The sequence below is a fragment of the Nelumbo lutea genome, chromosome 4 (assembly GCF_056320005.1).
Source record: "Nelumbo lutea isolate HS-2025 chromosome 4, American lotus-T2T, whole genome shotgun sequence".
Classification (NCBI taxonomy): Eukaryota; Viridiplantae; Streptophyta; class Magnoliopsida; order Proteales; family Nelumbonaceae; genus Nelumbo; species Nelumbo lutea.
This window is the reverse complement of record NC_142687.1, coordinates 66,597,028-66,616,676: the sequence shown is the minus strand read 5'-3', so window position 1 is coordinate 66,616,676 and position 19,649 is coordinate 66,597,028. Positions and strand designations below refer to the sequence as shown.

At 38.8% G+C, this 19,649-nt stretch overlaps 1 protein-coding gene and 1 long non-coding RNA gene across 4 annotated transcripts; one reads left to right on the top strand and one right to left on the bottom strand.

Moving 5' to 3' along the window:
* The first annotated feature begins 508 nt into the window (after positions 1 to 508).
* HEB1 (ARM repeat superfamily protein) lies at positions 509 to 8,752 on the top strand. Of its 3 annotated transcripts, XM_088982607.1 has the most exons (7): positions 509 to 636; positions 1,016 to 2,162; positions 3,731 to 4,195; positions 4,371 to 5,441; positions 5,736 to 5,844; positions 7,300 to 8,323; positions 8,480 to 8,752. In XM_088982607.1, the coding sequence occupies exons 2-6, from the start codon at positions 1,080 to 1,082 to the stop codon at positions 8,283 to 8,285; spliced, it is 3,714 nt and encodes a 1,237-aa protein (XP_088838733.1). In that variant the 5' UTR covers positions 509 to 636; positions 1,016 to 1,079; the 3' UTR covers positions 8,286 to 8,323; positions 8,480 to 8,752. The 3 variants fall into 3 exon arrangements, with proteins under 3 accessions (XP_088838733.1, XP_088838731.1, XP_088838732.1); XM_088982605.1 differs by having other exon boundaries at positions 7,300 to 8,752; XM_088982606.1 differs by having other exon boundaries at positions 520 to 636; positions 972 to 2,162; positions 7,300 to 8,752.
* Positions 8,335 to 12,942, bottom strand: LOC148860925 (uncharacterized). Its single transcript, XR_016112371.1, has 3 exons — positions 12,275 to 12,942; positions 12,004 to 12,099; positions 8,335 to 8,938 (listed from the first exon to the last, which is right to left on the bottom strand). It is a non-coding gene; the product is annotated as an uncharacterized LOC148860925 (long non-coding RNA).
* Positions 12,943 to 19,649: the final 6,707 nt, after the last annotated feature.

Below are 19,649 nucleotides of genomic sequence, written 5' to 3'. Positions count from 1 at the left end.
ATTTACCTTTGACAAGCATCATGTTTTGCCCATGCAACGCAAGGGTCCCTCACTCCCTCTACTTGTTTGGGCCCGTTTGGCGTGTCTTTTTGGGAAGATCTTTTAATAGCTCTCACATGCATCATGTTTTTGCCCATGCAACACAAGGGTCCCTCACTCCCTCTACTAGTTTGGGCCCGTTTGGCATGTCTTTTTGGGAAGATCTTCTAGTAGCTCTGACATGCAAAAGATGCATGAACTTTTGCATGAAGATCTGAGCAGCCCGAAGTAGGGGTGCAAGTCGAGCGGGTTGGGTCGGGTTTATGGTCAACCCAGGCCCGATAGATTGAAAATCCGTCCTACTAACTTATAAACAGCCGAAAGATCGCGCGGAAAGACGCGCCAAACGGGCTGGGCTTTGCCAGTAACATTCATTTGGCTGGTTGAACCGGCCACTAAGAGAGGAAAAAGCCAAAATCCCCCTTATCGAAGCTTCCAAGAGGACCAAGACGTAAATTTGAATTTTCCCTCCCCTCTCACATTTGATTCACCACCCACAGTCCCACCCTCTCTCATCCGAACACTATCCCATTACCAAATCACCGGCGACCGACATCAACCAACGTCCGAAGGCAAGAAATCAAAGGATAATCGACGGTAAATTCCTCCTCTTCTTCTTCTTCTTCTTCTTTTTATTTTTATGTTATGTCCGTGACCAGGTTGGGCTTTGTGTTTTATGTGCTTTGTTTGGTTTCATCTGGACGGATTATCTCACCCTCAAAATTAGTGGAGAATTTGAATTGTATCTTCTTCAATTTCTCCTTACGATTTCATGAGATTGCATCTTCTTTTTATTCCCATCGGTCTTTAAGCCAGCTTTAGCTCGATATATCATGCTGCTAGTTTTGAGTTTCAACATTGTTGTAAATTTCATGGCATGTTGGATTGTTGGTGCTTGCTAATAAATTTGTATATCTCCCTCTTTTGCAAAGCCAATCGTTCCATCTCTCTATCCCTTTCACTTGTCACCTTTCAGGCTCCTGAGTTCTGAAATCCAGTTTTAGAAGTAGAGCAAGAATTCGAAAGATTTTCTCGTCTCCATGGAGAAGAGGCTTCGTTCGTCTCTCCAAAGTTCCGCGGAAGAATTCCTCTTGTCTGCAACCAAAATCGGTTTCAAGTCTGTCAAACCCTCCTTGAAGGCCCTAATTTGGAACATCACCTCATCTTCAGAGCTCAGTTCCTCTCTCCCTTTCGCTCTGCATCAGTCTGTCATTCGATCTATTGAATCCTTCAAGCAATTGCTTCAATCGAATGGTGGTGACTGCACTATCTCTCCACGTTCTCCCCCAACTAAGCGACTCCGAAGATCGTCCAGACAAAGGAAGAACACAAAGGAATCGACTGATGAGGACTCTAGTACCAAAATCATTTCTGCAAAGCAACTTCTTCTCCAGAGTCTTCAAGCCTACGCTTACATTGCTCATCTCTGCATATCTCATCCGAAGAAGCCCTTTTCTCCTTCGGATCTCTTACCTTCTGTTCAGGCGTTACATGATAACTTAGTCTTATTTGAACCGGATCAAATCCTACTTTGTGAGATTGCTAACTTGTGCGAAAAATGGTGGAAGGAGCAGTTGCCGGGCAGAGAAACACTAATTTCCCAATCCCTTCCGTTTCTGCTGTCGATGTCACTGACTATTCGGAAAAAATCATACTTGCATAGGGTTTATGCCCTCCGGGAGGCGTTCTCTTTATTTGATTTTGAGGATGAGAGCATTGAGGATCTGAAGCTCCTGCTGGTTCGTTGTATCATTACACCTTTGTACTTGAAGACGGAGGAGGGAAGGCGTTTTGTGGCATTTTTGTTTGGATTGTCCAATCAGCTTGTTAAAGAAGCCTTGGCTATAATTCGGTCTCAGATTCCTTTCGGAAGGAAATCCATGTTGGAGGCATATGCAGATATTGCTTTCAGGGCCTGGAAAGCCTCAGAAGGATCTTCACGTGATGAAATTGAAAGTTGTTTTCTTCAGGGTTTGATCGAAGGTGCCATTCATGCAAGTTCTGGACCATTTGCTGCCTCTATAAGAAGGGTTTTAGGAGGGTTTATTAATCAGCGGACTACTGCTGGTGTCGAGAAGCTTCTTTTCTGCCTTGCTGAGCCTGTACTGTTCCGGTCTCTTCAGGTATTTGTCTTTGGTTTCTATGGAGTACCTGTATTAATTTGTTGTTCCTTATTTGGTAAAGAGCTAACGATCTCCTGCAGCAACATAACATTACATTGCCTTTTGAAGCTGGTTACAAGTTGCTCATGATATGGGACTATCTTCTCTGTGTTTTGGAAGTGTGTGTGTGTGTCCTTTCTTAATGGTTTGTACTTTGTCAATGCTTCCCAATCAAACACCATTTTATCCAATAACATGGAAGAGGTTGTTCATGGGATGTTTATAATATAAGGGCCTGTCCGTTTGCTCTCTAAAGTCTGACAATCTGAAAGTGCAATAATTACATTAAGAGGTATATTGGTATTGGTGAACTTTTCTTTCCTCTGAACTTTGAATGTAGAGAATGTTGTTTTGAATTCTGAAAATTATCAAATATCCATTTTGACCCCATATATGAGAGTTTTTGTTTGTCTTTTTCGGAGTATTATTGGAAAACAAAAAGTTGTATGATTGCACTTTAAGAGATAAGGGACAAGAGGAAACAAACAACCATTTTTCTCTTAAAGTTAAAAGATTCCTCTTAAGAGATACGAGTTAGGAGGAAACGTATAGGCCCTAAATTTTCTTACAACAAGAGAGATTTAGCTGCATAGTCATATATGCAGATCAGAATGAAATACAAACATATAGTTTCAAATGATATTGTAACGCACATAGGAAGCTATAAAGAGATGCTGTTAGTTGAGTTCAAATTGGTGATAAGATGAATTTAATAGACCTATGATGCATGGAGCCACGGACTTTCAAAATGACATCAGGATCTGTTTCTTACAACATTGTTCCTTTTCTTGGGAAAAGGTAGCAGTTCACTTTTAACAAAGCTCATGCTTCATAGTTCTATCAAACTCATCTTATCACCAATTTGAACTCAGCTTACACCATTTCTTTATAGCTTCCCATGTGCTTTACAATATTGTTTGCAATTATATGTTTATATTTAGTCTTGATCTGCATCTATGACTATGCAGCTATATCTTTTTTGTTGTAAGAAAACCTATATTATAAACATCCCATGAACAGCCTTCTTCATGTTAGTGGGTAAATTGGTGTTTGCTGGGAGCCCAGAACTGATCAAAGTGATGTACAAACTATGGTGGAGTTAACTAATTGTGTTGGGTGAGATTGAAGATGCTAGCTGTTCCTCATTTTCTCCCCTACTTATATTTTCAATTAGATATAAGTTAGTCTTTTAATATGAATGCCATAATGCATTAACTAAGTAATTTAAATTACTAAATTAATAAGGTTGTGTAATATATGATCATCTTAGTCAGTAATGGTAGAGAATGCTAGTTATTGAACACGAACCAGTTTGGTTCGTCGAAATATATTTGGAAATTAGGGACTTAGCTTTATCATGACAAGGCCTGCTCAGATGACGATTATATGAAGATATTAGTTATATAAAACATGATTCAATTTGGTTACTTGAGATATATTTCGATATTAGCGGTTTAATTCTTTTAGAAAAATTAATTATAAGAAGGCCTAATGAGATGATGGTTCTATCTTTTGTTGTTGCTTGACAGGTTGCAAATTCAAATGTTCGTCAAAATGCATTACATTTGTTCCTTGACATGTTCCCCCTTGAAGATCCAGATGCTACAAAAGAGGTTAAGAATGCTTTACTTGATAAACAATTCTTCTTATTGGAACGGTTACTCATAGATGACTGCCCTGCTGTGAGAGTTGTTGCTGTAGAAGGTTCATGTCGTATTCTTCATTTGTTTTGGGAAGTTATTCCTTCTTCAACTATAACAAAGATTATGACAAAAGTTGTAGATGATATGTCACATGATATATGCAGCGAGGTTAGAATCTCTACATTGAGTGGCATAATATATTTGATTGGAAATCCCCAAACTCATGAAATTCTTAAAGTGCTTCTTCCTAGATTGGGACATCTATTCCATGATTCTGTTCTTTCTGTACGAGAATCTTTTACTGATCTCCTCCTTGCTGTAAAAAGTATTCGGGCTTTCCCATTTAATAAGGTACATGATGCTCTCCTAGATCTGGACTTTGTACTGGGTAGTCCTTATGTGTAAAGATTCTCCCCTCAAATTTCTGGTCTTTGTATATAATTTCACAAATTGTTGAAGTTTCGTATGTAAATTTATCATGATGGTTTTCATTCTTGAAGTAGTTGATTCATTTTCTTGTTCCTAGGTTGTGGACCTAGATATAATACTCTCTGCCCTTGCCAATGATCAACCACCTGTTGCTCAGAAAATCACAAGGCTCCTTATGCCATCATACTTTCCTGCAAAAGTAACATCACAAGAGGCATGTAATCGTTGTCTCACACTTATCAAAAGGTATCCTATGGCTGGGGCAAGGCTCTGTGAATTTGCTTTATCAGAAGGGTCATCTGTTAAGTCTCTCTTGGAGCTTGCCAGAGTCTTTATCAATTTGGCCCTGTCACCTGATGATCTAAATGCTGATCAAATTGAGGGTTTACTCGTTGGTGCTTCCAACCTTTGCATCATTCTTGTTACCGAGTCATCTTGTAAAGCTGCTTTACAGGAATTGTTTTCAGGTGGAAAGCTGAAGTCCTTGATTACTTCTGCTGCATCTGGGCGTGCTCGAACATCTGTGTTCAGCATTGCTGCTGTTGTATCTCCAGATGATGTAGCTATCCTTTCTGAAGAATGCATGGGCCTTATCATGAATTGCAGTGGTTTATCTCAAAATGTGGAAAGGCAGGCAGAGATAAGTTCTGTCCATAAGCTGTTGCTATCCTGTGGTAGATTTGATGACATGTTTGCATCCTTAACCAGCCTCTTGCAAAATATTGCCTCTGGATTTTGTATTAGATTTGGAAAAGAAGTCCCCGCTAAGAGTGTACAATCTACCAGACAGACAAAAACTAAGTTATCTGTGAAAACCTCAGCGAAAAATGCCAGCAGAAAAAAATCTTCTAGTTCAGATACTTCCAGTTTTGAGGAATATTGCCTTATTGCTGCAGGAGCAGCATGGCAGATAAAAGACTTGCTCATGTCTGTATATACACGAAATCCCATGCTAAAGTCCAAGATATTGGAACTGGCATTTTCAGCTTTGATGATCATCTCTGAGGTCATTATTGAACAATGCATGTGTTATGATTTCCTGGAAACATCACCAGTTCTTGCATACACAGCTCTTGCCATGAACATGACTTTTCAAAAAATTGGGTTAACTAATAAAACCAGTCCTGATGAAAAGAAGAACAACGGGTTGGATACTACATCGTTGGAGGTATTGCTCTTCTTAACTTCATTTTCTTTCTGTTAATGCATTAATTTTTCTAGCAGTTTTTATTTAGTGCCAATTGCCTAATTAAAGTTTTATTTTAATTAATATCAAAGAAACAACATCTGGATGTTAAAACCAATCAGTGTCTCTTTTGACGGAGTTGGTAATTCTTTCTTGCTTTCCTTCTTCTGGTATTGACTTTTGACTTTAGTCTGTGTTTTGAAGCACAGCTTGATTCTGACCAAAGCATTATCTTACGTTTCCAGAATTTATTCTAACTGCTATTTTCTTTTTCAGCTAACAAAGTTAGACCAGTCAGTGAATCATCTGCTTAATTGTGCAGAGAAGCTAATTGATGCAAGGCTCATTGGAGAAAGTAGCTCACTGCCTTTAAATTCTAAGCAAGGTGATGAGCATATATAATGCTAAACCAAGAATGGCCTTTAGACATCATAAAATGTGGATTTTCTTTACACTGTTGCACTTTGGAATTTTAATTTTCATATTTCAGCCTGAGTTATTGCTTCTGTTTTTTGTTACTAATAATTTTTAACTTTTTGGATGTCAATTATGGATTGCATTTGAAGAGTACATAGCTTACTGGCATCACCGGAAATTAAATATTTATCATGCAGTTCATGAGTCCATATGTTAGTATTGATTAGCAGATTACTTTTATCCAAGTTCGTCTATCTGAAAATTTTGAGGTCATAGGGTTCAACTCCTGTAAGTACCCACACTTGATACTTACACCTGGCTGTATCTAAAACGGTTATATAATTATCTATTTAATGAAAGTTATGATTTTATAAATTCCTACATATTTTTTAGAGAATTATGGCCACTTTACCAATAAGGAGTTGGGCTATGTTGGGAATTGAATCTTTTTCCAAATTTTTTATTTTATCTAGGGAGTTGTTTTTTATTTGTTTTTGGTTTCTAAATTTGTTTTAGGGGGATTAATCTATTTAGTACGATATTCTAGAGTATTCTAGAAGATGCCTTGATGAATTAGATGCTTAGTATAGAATCATTAAAAGTTTGTGTTTTTATTGAATATCTAATTGCATTAGAAGTCTTATTTGGTCAAGAATACCGGCTTGTAAACCCTAGCTCTATTAAGGTGATGTAATCCTTATTTTGAATAGATTGAATGAGCGAAAATGAATTTGAAGTTTGAATATTATGAGGTGCATCCTCTCTTTTCTTCTAAAGGTGTGATATTTATTTATTTATTTTTCTCTTTCTCTTCCTCTATCTGTTCTTCTGTTACTTTGTTATGTTTCTCTACTGCAGTCTCAATTTTTATATTCTTCAAGTTATATTTCTATAACCTCTCCTTCCTTTCTTATATCATACACCCAAACACACAATGAGAAGATTTTGTTAGTTGGATTGTCTTGTTAGCTAGCCAAAACAACCCAGGAAACTTCCATGGGTCAACTTATATTGGGTCCAATGGGGTGTCCTTTTAGGTGCCAAACTAAGTTGCCACATGTGTGATTCCTGGGTCATTTTGACTTCACTAAACGATTTGACAAGCAAGTTTGATTAGTTTTTCCTGATTCATTATTTGTATCTCTCAACCCGATATCAATTGGGTGCATGCATACCCTCAATCTCAGTATTATTTTCAGCAGCAATTAGAAAAAGAAAATGATTATTGCATTAAAGTTCAATTGAGTACTTAAGCACCCTGTATAATTAGAAACAAACGTGTATTGCAGTAAAGTTCAATTGGGACTTGGGAGTGCTGAACCACCCTGTATGTGAAGGACATTTCCACTACCCAACTGGATGTTTTCCTGTGTTCAGAAGTATATACTTATCTTTCTTCATTCTTCCTTTAACTTACACGCAGGATCCAGTTTACCCAAACAAAGGAAGATATCAAATATGTTGAAAATGGTTACCACAGTTCTCAAGTCTATTGTTGATGCCATGGCCATACATATTGGTTCTCACAATCAAGAAAGGTGCTTGCAGTTCACTTCAGCATTTGTTCAACATGTCATCTCAACTCTAAGGAAGCATTCCCATGATAAACTACAATTCAAAGAAGACGAGTTGAAAGAAGTGTTCTTTTGCCTCAGGAGTTCCTTCACCTATGCAATAAAGTTGCTAAATATAGTTCTCACAAATTGCAATGACTCTTCACCACCACCACTGGAGGTCTCTGGTCTTGCCAATGACTTGCTTGATTTGATTGCCTCAACTGAATCATGCTTGGGTTCGGGCCATGCCACACGTCTTGTTGCTACAGTGAAGTCATGGATACCTGATATAATCCTAGCACTAGGATCTGACCACATTATGACAAAGACTCCACAAGAAGGAGGTTGTTCCAGTGCATCTGATCACATTAAGCATCGTTTCCCATCATGGCTCACAATTTTGGGTAAGGTTGAGCTCTGTGAAATAATTGACTTTAACCAAGATGAGGAGACTGAAAAGGTTCATGAACCAGAGGATTTTGTGGTTTTCAAGGAACTAATGGAAAAGGTAGCTCTACTTTTGAGAGAAAATCCAAAAGTACTGGATGCAGTCGGGGTTATATTCTTGACTGGTTCAGCAGTTGGGCTTGAAAGGAAGGATTTTGGGTTGGTTCTGGGATTGGTGCATTTTGTTTGTATTAAATTGGCCAGAATTGACCATGGAGAGTGGGAAGAACTGGGGCTCATGTTGGCTTGTCTGCAAGTGCTTTATCCTCAAATAGATGCTCACATTAGGAATCCAAGAATAAACGAGGATGAGAGGCAACAATTAGAGAGTGCAATGAGGTTACTTGAACCTGTTTGGAGGAATTATATTTATGAAGATGATGATGGGTGCATGGCGGAAGATTAGATGCTAACTTCATGGGGCCCAGGCCTGTTTGTTGATCAGTAAGTTCTCGTAGTATAAAATATAGAAGGAAATCCCTGTTTATTTCTATCTATTTTTGAAGAGGTCCCCATATAAAAGAGATTTACAAGATATTCACTTATTCAGTATACGTCCATCTACAAACATTTACAACTTCGTCACTCCAATTGTTGCAGAAACGAGAAAGTTGAGCTGACTTGGATCCACTAGATTAATCAATCTCAAGTTCATTATCATTTAGCTGGCGTTGCTTAATAGCGTTTCTCCCACGGTAACCGCTCCACTTACCAATGGTGGCCTTCTCTTTGGTCCATGCCTTTTCTTTTTATTTGTAGTCACCTTAATTAGCTGCCTTATAATACCAAAAATGTGTTTGAATAATAGGGCTGAAAGTGACGTTTCAAAATTGCAAAAAAGACGGCAAACTAATTTGACCCTTTCTTTCACAATTTCATTCTTTGCATCCACCTCTCAGATGTCGGAATTTGTTCAAAGATCACGGAAAAATACAAAGAGGGGCCGGCTCTCACAAGAAGCTGCACACACACTGATTTGTGAAACAAGCAGGTTACACTTCTGAAAACACAACACCAAGGAATATTTATTGTACAGCCACTTCAAAATCCCAAGGCAACCTGCATAAAGAAGACAAATGGGTCTGTGAATAATCAATCACAAGCATTACGGAACCATGCATAGATCGGTCGCCAGGATTTGAATCCAAAGAGTTTGCACAACTTTCAAAGATAAATCTAGTTGTTTTGGTGCTCAGTTCAAAGAGCTAGAGATTTGAAATGTTGTCCATTTTGAGCATTGGCTGTTGGTCGTCGGCTTTTGATAGGTCGTAGTCAGCAGCTATGTGTATAACTGCTCTTCTTAGGGTGAGAACAAATCACAGAATTTCATTCAATTTCAACTGTCCATTCAAGCTGGTTGGGTATTGTTTAAATACAAGAAATTCTTAATTGCCTACTAATAAGATAGCCCCTAATTAAGGGATTAGCTTTCTAATTAGTTGGTCGATCCCTAAGCCATAGCAAAATAACAAACTAACAATAATAACAAACTATTTGACCGATCCCTATGCCATAGCAAAATAACAAACTAATACAATAATAACTAACTAATTTGGTTGAGATATTCTCCAACCAATTATTGACTCATTTTAAAGCAAAAAAAAAAAAAAAGAAGAGCATGTCCAACATCACTCCATGTACTTTGGATTCTTCTTGGGCACCCTAGTAGGCCTTCTTAACTCATCATTACCCCCCCCCCCCCCATCATTAAGTGGAACCTTGTCCTCAAGGTTCAAAGTGGGAAACTGGTCCAATATCTCCTGTGTGTTTTCCCAGATAGCTTCTTCGATGGGTAATTTCTTCCATTGGACCAGGCTTTTCTCAATGAAGAGCTTGTTTTTATTCACCCACCTTGTGTCTATAATAGCTTTTAGTTCAGCAATGATTTCCCCATCATTTGTTATAGGTGGCAAAGTTGTGCTTGTAGCGGCGTGATCACCAACATATTTCTTTAATGAAGACACGAAAAACGGGATGAATTTGGGAACCTTCTGGTAACTTAAGCTTATAGGCAATTTTTCCCACCTTCTCTTCTATTGTATATGGACCATAGAATTTGTTGGCCAACTTTTGACAAGTTCTTTGGAACACAATTTGTTGGTAATATGGTTGCAATTTAAGGAAGATAGAATCACCAACTTGGAATTCAATATCACGTCTCTTTGAATCAACTACCTGTTTCATTCTATTCACAGTCACGTGTAAGTTGGTCTTGAGTTGTTGGAAGATAGCATCCCTTGTGAGAAGTGTTTGATCAACTTCGTTTACTGCTGAAGAACCAACTTTATAGGGGGGAATGTTGGGTGGCAATCTTCCATAAAGTGCTTGGAAGGGTGTCATTCCAGTGGATATATGGTAGGTGGTATTATACCAATATTCTGTCCAAAGAAGAAAGGTAGCCCACTTGTGTGGCTGTTGAGATGTGAAACATCTAAGATATTGTTCGAGACAACGGTTTAATACTTCAGATTGTCCGTTGGTTTGTGGGTGGTAGGAGGAGCTCATGTTGAGTTGGGTTCCTGACAGTTTGAAGAATTCCTTCCAAAAGTTGCTTATGAAGATGGGGTCACGGTCACTGATGATCGACTTTGGCATTCCATGCAGCTTGATCACTCCTTCAATGAATTTTGCAGTTATTATCTTGGCAGTGAAGGAATGCGCTAAAGGCAAGAAATGCGCATACTTTGACAAACAATCGATGAAAACTAGAATTGTATTGAATCCATTAGAAGTCGGCAAGCCCTCTATGAAGTCCATTGTGATATCCTCTCAAACTTGGCATGGAATGGGTAGGTTTGAAGGAGACCAACTGGTGATTGTGTGGTTGCTTTATTTCTTTGGCAAATGTCACATCAAGCCACATACTCCTTAATAATTTTATGCATTGATGGCCAATAAAATTGCTGAGCCAGTCGCTTGAATGTTCGCAAGGTACCTGAATGCCCACCCAAGGGTGAGTCATAGAATTCATATAAGAATTGAGAAATGAGGTTCGATTTTGGAGGGATTACAACTTTGCCTTTGTAGCACACTACTCCATTTCCCCATTTATAAGGTTCACCAGGATTTTCATTTGCACGCTTGCCAATTTTGATCATGTAAGGATGATCAATGGCCTCGCTTTTGATAGCTTCCCACAAAGAGGTATGAGGCACGAAGAAGGTGTCAAGACAAGGACTTCCTTCAATTCTGGACAATGCATCTGTGGCTGAATTTTCACAACCCGGCTTATAGACAATTTCATAATCATATCCCAATAGCTTAGCCACCCATTTTTGTTGCTCCGGAGTGGCTATTTGTTGTTCCAAGAGATATTTGAGACTTTTTTGGTCTGTATGGATATAGAACTTGCGACCAAGAAGGTAAGGATGCCAAGTTCTAATCACTTCAAGAATGACGGACATCTCTTTTACATAAATGGACCATGCTCGTTTGGAAACCCCAAGGGCTCGACTCATGAAAGCAATTGGCATGTTTTGCTGCATTAGGACCGCCCCAATTCCTCCACTTGAAGCATCTGCTTCAATTACGAATGGCTGGTCAAAATTGGGCATAGTAAGCATAGGTGTTGTAGTCATGGCCAGTTTCAAATTGTTAAATGCTACCTCTGCCTTTGGTGTCCATTCGAATTTTTCCTTTTTTAAGAGATTTGTCAATGGCCGAGCAATGACTCCGTAGTTGCAAACGAACTTCCTATAATAACCTGTGAGGCCTAGAAAACCACGCAGCTCGGAAACATTAGTAGGAGTTGGCCACTTCAACATGGCTTGGATTTTTTCCTGGTCCACCTTAATGCCATGTGGAGTGACATTGTGACCCAAATACTCAATTTCTTGTTGGCCAAATGCACACTTGCGAAGCTTAATTAAGAATTTGTGATGCCTTAATATCTCAAAAACCGTTTTAACATGTTCAAGATGCATGGTCCAATTGGGGCTATAGATTAATATGTCATCAAAAAGGACTAAAATGAATTTTCGTAGGTATGGGCAAAAAATAGAATTCATGAGAGCTTGAAAGGTCGATGGAGCATTACATAAGCCGAAAGGCATAACTAAATATTCATAATAGCCATTATGAGTACGAATTGGAATTTTATGAATGTCAAATGGATGCACCCATACCTGGTGATAACTGGACCATAGATCAAGTTTAGTGAAGAAGGCCACCCCATGTAGTTCATCTAACATGTCATCAACGGTGGGGATGGGAAATCGATCCTTTATGGTCACCGCATTGAGAGCCCTATAGTCAGTACAAAAGCGCCAGGAACTATCTTTCTTTTTAAATAGTAAAACATGAGATGAAAATGGATTGGTACTAGGTCTGATTAGCCCCAATCTTAACATGTCATGAACTTGTTTTTCAATTTTGGCTTTCTGAAAATAGGCATACCTGTAAGGTCGAACATTAATGGGTTCGGTACCTTCCTTGAGGGTGATGTGATGCTCAATCTCTCTTGCTGGTGGTAGTTGTTTTGGCTCTTGAAAAATATCCTCAAACGTATCCAACAACTGCTGCATGTCCTCTTGGATCTCAGGTGCATGCGTGTCGGATGATGGTTGAAGATAGACTGTGAACATGGAACATCCTTGGCGGGACTGTTTCGAGATGGTTTTAAATGTCATGGCTCGAATTGGTGGGGCATCCATCCCATGTAATTGGTGGTAGTTTCCCTTCCATTGGAACTCCATGGACATCTTTTTCCAGTAACAAACCACCATGCTCAAGAGCTCCAGCCATTGGACTCCTAGAACCACGTCCAAACCCATTAGTGGCAATGCATAAAGAGTTAAGGTGAAGGGTATACCCTGTAAGAGAATTTTCACATTCTCAAATCTGCCCTGACATGTTAAAGCCTTCCCATTAGCTACCTTCACCGAAAATAGCTTAGTGGGAACCACTGGCAACTGTAAAAGCCCCGCCACCTTATCATTGATAAAATTATGACTGGATCCACTATCTATGATACCAATGATAGGTCCTAGTCAGCAGCTACGTGTATAACTGCTCTTCTTAGGGTGAGAGCAAACCACTGAATTTCATTCAACTTCAACTGCCCATCCAAGCTGGTTGGGTAGTGTTTAAATACAAGAAATTCTTAACTGCCTACCAATAAGATAGCCCCTAATTAAGGGATTAGCCTTCTAACTAGCTGGCCGATCCCTAAGCCATAGCAAAATAACAAACTATTTGACCGATCCCTATGCCATAGCAAAATAACAAACTAACACAATAACAATTAACTAATTTGGCCGAGATATTCTCCAACCAGTATTGACTCTAAAGCAAAAAAAAAGACAAAAACAAGAGCACGTTCAACATCACTCCATCTACCTCGAATTCTTCCTGGGCACCCTAGCAGACCTTCTTAACTCATCATCTTCAGAACAATGGGTGCTCGGATCAATAAGAGCTCGGTTTAGTGTGTCGTCGCCAGTGGCTTTCACATTCAATGGGGTTGCCGGCCGCCGAGAAGCGTGCTTTGGTCTAGGGCTTGGCGAAAGAGTGAATGTGAGGGAGAATCCAAAATTTGGGATACATAATACCCTGTTAGCATTAGAGAACCCTGTCTATAGCTCCGGGAATCAGTTGTTTTCTGCCTCTACAATCGTTCTCCCCAACTACACCATTAAGAGGAGAGCTCTGCCGCTACAGCTCCCCTATTCTCGTTGACAGAGAAGGGAGCTGCAGTGGCCTGATGATGAGCCGAGATCTTGTATTGAAGAGACAGAAAGCTTTCCAATCGTTGCATCATGGCTGGTTTTCGTCTGACGGTTGACGTTCTCTATTTTTTACTAAAATTTATGAAAACTAGGTTCCGATCATTGGGATAATCAAGATTCAAAGTAATTTGGTCTGGTTTTGTTTTCTTCTATAAAATAGTGGTGAAATTTGGTTAACGGTCATTGCTTTGCTTGACTATAATGGAAACAACGTCGGTGGAGGGGGTTATCATCGTCATTGGGTTTGCTATTGAAAGGAAGAAGAAGAAAAGAGAGGAAAAGGGATGAAGGATAAAATTGAGTTTTAAAAAAATTATAGTCACAAGTATAGTTTTTGATGGAATATTAATGAATGCTAACGATAAAGGTCGAGTTGGTATAGTCTGAAACAATAAGGATACTTTAAGACATATTCAAACAATAAGGATAAAATTAATCAATTAGCTAAATCTTGAGATAGTTTAAGAAATTTGCCCTATAAAAAATTCAATAAAACTTTTTGGAGTTCAAAACTCCGCTTTTGAAGGAGTCTAGGAACCAAAGATTTGTCAAAGCCCAAGCCAAAGCCCAAAAGACAATATATGCAATACAAGCACGTAGCAATTGAAAAGCAATAACTAGTGTTGGGGTAATAATTTGGTGCTTGACAGAGTAGTTGTCAAATATACCCTCCATTTGGGGGTTCTGTATGTTGGTTCAACCTCACAATGTTCCTCTCTAAGTGCAGTGATGACATCTTGATTGTCAAGGCCGGAGTTCTCCATGTCTGTTACACAGCTATTTAGGCTCTGTTTGGCATGCTTTCAAAACTCTTCTAATGTTTTCTTTCTAATGATACTAGCTAGGGGGGCCGTTGCTTCGCAGCGGCTAATGACAAAGATATATTGTTCCCGGATGACTTGCTACAAAAAAATTTTAGAATTAGAATTATGTACAATTAGCAAAACGGAAAATTAAGTAAAATAAGATTTTTTCGATTTTATTTTACATGTCCTTATAAATAAAATCAAACTTGTGCAAAATTGAATTTCTTTTCAAAATTAATCTAACAAGAAAATAATTTTTTTCCTTTAGAAAAACAAAATAAAATTTAAAAATCAACAAATATTTGACTTATCCAAGAACAATATTAAATATCAGAGTCATAATTACTTAATTTTTTTAGTAAAGAAGGCCATTAAATTATAAAACTAAAATTACTTAACTTGTAAGTTAATTTTATCTATTAATTATTATAAAGGTAAAAGCTAAAACATTTCTCTCTCCCTCACATTTTTTTTTTATATTAGGTGCATCATTAATAACTTCCCTTTGACCCCTTTTTCTTGGTTGTCATGTCCTTCCTCTCTATTTCCAATGCCATTGTAGTGGTGGGAATTTTCTTCATCTTTTCCATGCTTTCAGCTCTCTCTGTTGTCTTTGCTAGCAAATTTGTTCCAGAAACAAAGGGAAAGTCTCTAGAGGAGATAGAATTATTATTTCAGAATGAAGGAGAAAGCAAAATAGGTGAAATGGAACTAGGAGATGTAGAGCATTTAGTGTAAAAAGAATGAGCATTCAAGTTTAGGTTGATGAAGATAATGTCCAACCAGTTATGAAAGCATACAGCTAGCTCACAAAAAAGATGCTGGTTTCATCTATGTTTCATAGTTTCTGCATCTCCAATGAAATTCCTACCACATTTTCATTGTGCAGGGCTTGCATCAGAAGTTTTGCTGATACACCATACGAGAAACATGACATAAAGAGATCCAAAAATCATCTATGATCCAAATTGCATTGTATTGTTGTAATTTAGTCATAAGCATGCATGAATTTATTCAAATTGTGGTGTACAATTCTTCCACTAGGGTTGATATGCCCCAATATTTATAAGGAATTGAAACTAGAATGCATTATTCTTTTTTGGTGCATAGGAATAAAGTTACATGGTTTTCTTTATGCTATTGCAACTATTGAGACAGATTTGCACAAAAGGAAATTATCGAATATTGAAACAATCTAAGCTGCATGAGAACCTCATGTTTTCATGTTTAAGCTCCCCCCACCCCCCTTTTTACCTAAATCCAACAGAAACATGGTAGCTATATTCCAGTTTGTTACTTGAATCTTGTGAATCTGGCTTACTTTTGGTGGAAGAGAAATGATTGCTTGGATCTAGAATAATGCCCAAAGGTAATAAAGCAACAGATTGTACGCTCCAGCATCAACAAGTAAGGGTCTGTTTGGTTCGAGGGAATAGGAGTCTGGAATCAGAATCGGAATGGTTCATTCCCATTCTGGATGTTTGATTAAACGGAATGGGAATTCCATTTCCATTCTAGGCAGAATGGGCATTCTCCCATCTCGACCCCACCCCAAGGAATGCCATTCCCATTCTGGGGGTGCCATTCCCATGTCGTGTTTCATGCTACCAAAATGTCATACACACCTGCAATCACCTTTTGGTTCGTAGTCGGAATTGGAATCGAAATGGTCCATTCCCATAGTCTGTTTGGTTCAGACAGAAATGGGATTCCCAAGGGAAGGGCAAGGAATGGCCATTCCTTTAAATGAGGGAATGTCATTCAAGCAGGAATGAGAAAAGGACTCCGATTCCGCCCAACCAAACAGTAGGAATCGAAATAGCCCATTCCGATTTCAATTCCAAACCCCTATTCTTGGAAACCAAACGGGGCCTAAATGTTGAAGACATTTGTAGTTGCAAAGAGCTGGTGGTATTGGACCCTGTACAGCCAACGATTCCTCTCCCCACTTGGAGTTAATACTTACCACGTGGTACTTACTATGAGACAAGATGGATCCCACTTAATAGACACCTCTTAATAGAATTTCTTTATGCATTTTCTGCAAATGGTGTTTCTGCATTTTTTTTTTTTTTGCAAAATTTCTACATTTTTCTTTTGCAATTTCTGCAAATTTTGAGTATTTTCATGCATTTTTCTGAATTTTCTGCAAATTTTGGTATTTTCATGCATTTTCTGCTTTTTTATTTTTGTTAAGGGCAAAATTGGAAATCATGGCTGATTCCAATTCCAGCCTCTTAATGAACTAAACAGCATAAATCAGAATTCAATTCAGATTCCGGTCTGAACCAAACAACCAAGTGAAATAGGCCGTTCTGATTCCGATTCCGATCGCGAACCAAACGGGCCCTAAAAATTTAAAACTTGGACATTCAAAAATCTAAAAGTAACAATAAATAAGAAAATAAAAATTAAACAATAACAGCTACGTTTTTGGCAGGAAAACCGATTGTAGCTACAAGCGTGGGTTCCTTAAACCATTTCTCAGTTCCAATGGCCATCCGCTCATCCACCATGCCCCTTTCTCCAGTCTTTGCTTATCACACCAAGGGGCTCTTCCCCTGTTCTTCTATCCCTCTTAAACAAAGCATGAAACCAAGGAAATCAAAATTTTAAGCTCCAAGATTTTTATAACAGAGAGAAAATATCACCCAACCAAATCATAGAAATTCAAACCCAGTAATGAGGAATATTTGAGAAGTTGTGTGAGAAGAAGAGGAGATGATCAAGACTTTAGCTATGAAATAAAGCATGGAAATGAGTGACAATCCCCCATGATCAAATTTTCTTTTACTGATAGAGAAGAAGAAGAGAGAAGAGGTTAGGAATCTTGGTTCAACCTGGAGGTAGTTGTGGATGTGAGATAATCAGGAAAGCTGGAAGAGAGAGTGAATGTTCTTTGAGCAGGTTTGATAGGTAGAGTAGTCTGGAGAGAAGTTGAGATAAAGGAGTTTGAGAGTTGGGCGACCTTAGAATGGGGGAGAGAAAAGGTCCTGGGAGCAAGGAAACTGCAAGCAAAACTAGTACTAATAATGTTTCATAGTAGAAAAATTGTAGAGCAAGGACAAAAATGTGTGGTGTGGATAGATATTGTGGGGATTCCATTACAGGCATGGTTTTGCTATTTGCAGGCGAACTGTTCATTGAAGGAACAAATGGTATGTACTGCAGTATAGAGAAGGAAAAAGGGGTGAAGGTGGATGCGTACGAGAAAAGTAGGGAAGAAGGAGGGGGAGGGAAGAGGAAGGAGAAAGGCTGGGCGGGAAAATAGGGGAGGAGCCAGAGAAGGAGCTCAGATTTCCTAGAAACTTTTCCTACCCATTCTCTACCCCCTGTGAATTGGATCCACACATCTCTTAATTCATAATAGAGATGTGAGGCTCCAATTCACGGCGGGTAGAGAGTGGGTAAGAAAAGTGAGTAGAAAATCCCAAGAAGTCGAAGAGACGTCGGGGAGAGAAAGAAGAAGATGAGCTGGCAGAATCTTTGAAAAAGAAAACACACGTGGAAGGAGGGGATGAGGTGGCAAATTGATGAAGTGGGCATATGGAGGTCGATGGGCATGGGCCAATAGGGGAGATGGATTCAAAGAGGAAGGGACAACAACACGAGGAGAAGGGAGAAGGTAAGAGGTAAAGTCGTTAGCCGGTAAGAAGAAGGTAGAATAAAAAAGAGACCACCGCTTCAATAAGTTGGCGGTAAAATTTGAAAAGGTGTCGAAAGCTAAAAAAGACATAGGTTACTAGCAAGGTTTTAAAAACTGAACCAGAAATAGAACCGTTCTAGTTACCGGCTTTCGGGTCAACGGTTTGACTGTTCGGGTTGAATGGTTTGGATGGTTTGCATATTAGGGCAAATATTTTATATGAATTATGAGATTTGAGAAATGAGAGAAGAGATGCTGTTGGCCGAGAAAGAAAAAAAAGAAGAAAAGAAAGGAAAAAGGAAAAAAGAAAAGAAGAGAAAGGAAGGAAGGAAGAAGGAGGAGGAGGGTGGTTCGACACTCACCAGCAACGATAATGGCGACGGCGAGGAGGCAGCAACAAACACAGATCTGAGTTCTCAGATCTTCTTCTTCTTCTTCTTCTTCTTCTTCCTCAGATCTAAGACAACTGAGACATCAACTCAGATCTGAGTTCGTATGTTTTCTGATTAAGAAGAGAGTTCCTGGGTCAGAACCGTTGTCTAGGTCAAATGAGTTGACGGTTCGACTATCCAGGCCAACAGTTTTCTAACGAAGTCAGTGGTTATTGACCCAGGAATGGGCTAGGGGTAAAGCGGAACCGGTTGCTTGGACGGTTTTTGGGCCGAACGATCTGACCATCTGGGTCAATGACGGTTCAAAAACATTGATTACCAGGGTTAAACTTGATGAAAGCACTTATTCGAAGAAAAACAACATCAGCAGTTTGACCACTTGTAAAGATTACAAGAGGAAAAAGATAGATGGATCTAGGTAGTGACCAAGTATGAGAAAGGAAAAAAAATCAAACTTTTGGGAGGTTCATAGTCTTTTGGAAAGTTCAACAAAATTACCAACCTTCATCACAAATGTAACCTCATCGCAGATGAAATTTCATTGCAATATGTACCATCATTTATATATATTTATTTTTTCCAAGTAAATAAATCACCTTCTTTTTGAGTCAAATCATCTTTTCACAATCAATGTGTGAGGATTGTAAGACCTGGTTTTGCATCCATGACCGACAATCTTTCTTTTCCTTCTTGTCTTTCTCACCCATAGTCAATTGAGATTCCTTTCTTATTTCCCTCCTATAATCAAAGATGACTATAGAAATGAGTTATGGCGGTGACAACAACTCATTCACAAATCCATTGTCATCTTATTTTCTCCATCCATTGGATAATCCCAGCACAATACTGGTATTGTTTTTGTTAAACAGAGAAAACGATCCAACTTGGAGACGTGCAATGATCAATGCTCTTAGCGCCAAGAATAAGATTGGATTTGTGGATGGTACGATAAGCAAGTCGGACCTCACCAGATCAACGGAATTGAGAGCTTGGTCCAAATGCAACTGCATGATGGTCTCATGGTTGTTCAATGCCCTGGCATGAGAACTACACCAAAGTGTTGCCTACATTGAAACCGCACGAGAAATCTGGTTGGACCTGGAGCAGAGATTTTCTTAGGAAAATGATCTATGGATTTTTTATTTGAAGCACGAATTGGTTGTTCTATGTCGAGAAAATCTCTCAGTTGCATCATACTAC

Bases quoted from the DNA above. Each gene is read 5' to 3' on its own strand.
- HEB1 (XM_088982607.1), top strand. From the start codon at position 1,080: ATGGAGAAGAGGCTTCGTTCGTCTCTCCAAAGTTCCGCGGAAGAATTC. The intron at 4,196-4,370 runs GTACATGATGCT...TCTTGTTCCTAG, and splicing joins GGGCTTTCCCATTTAATAAG to GTTGTGGACCTAGATATAAT. The intron at 5,845-7,299 runs GTGATGAGCATA...ACTTACACGCAG, and splicing joins GCCTTTAAATTCTAAGCAAG to GATCCAGTTTACCCAAACAA.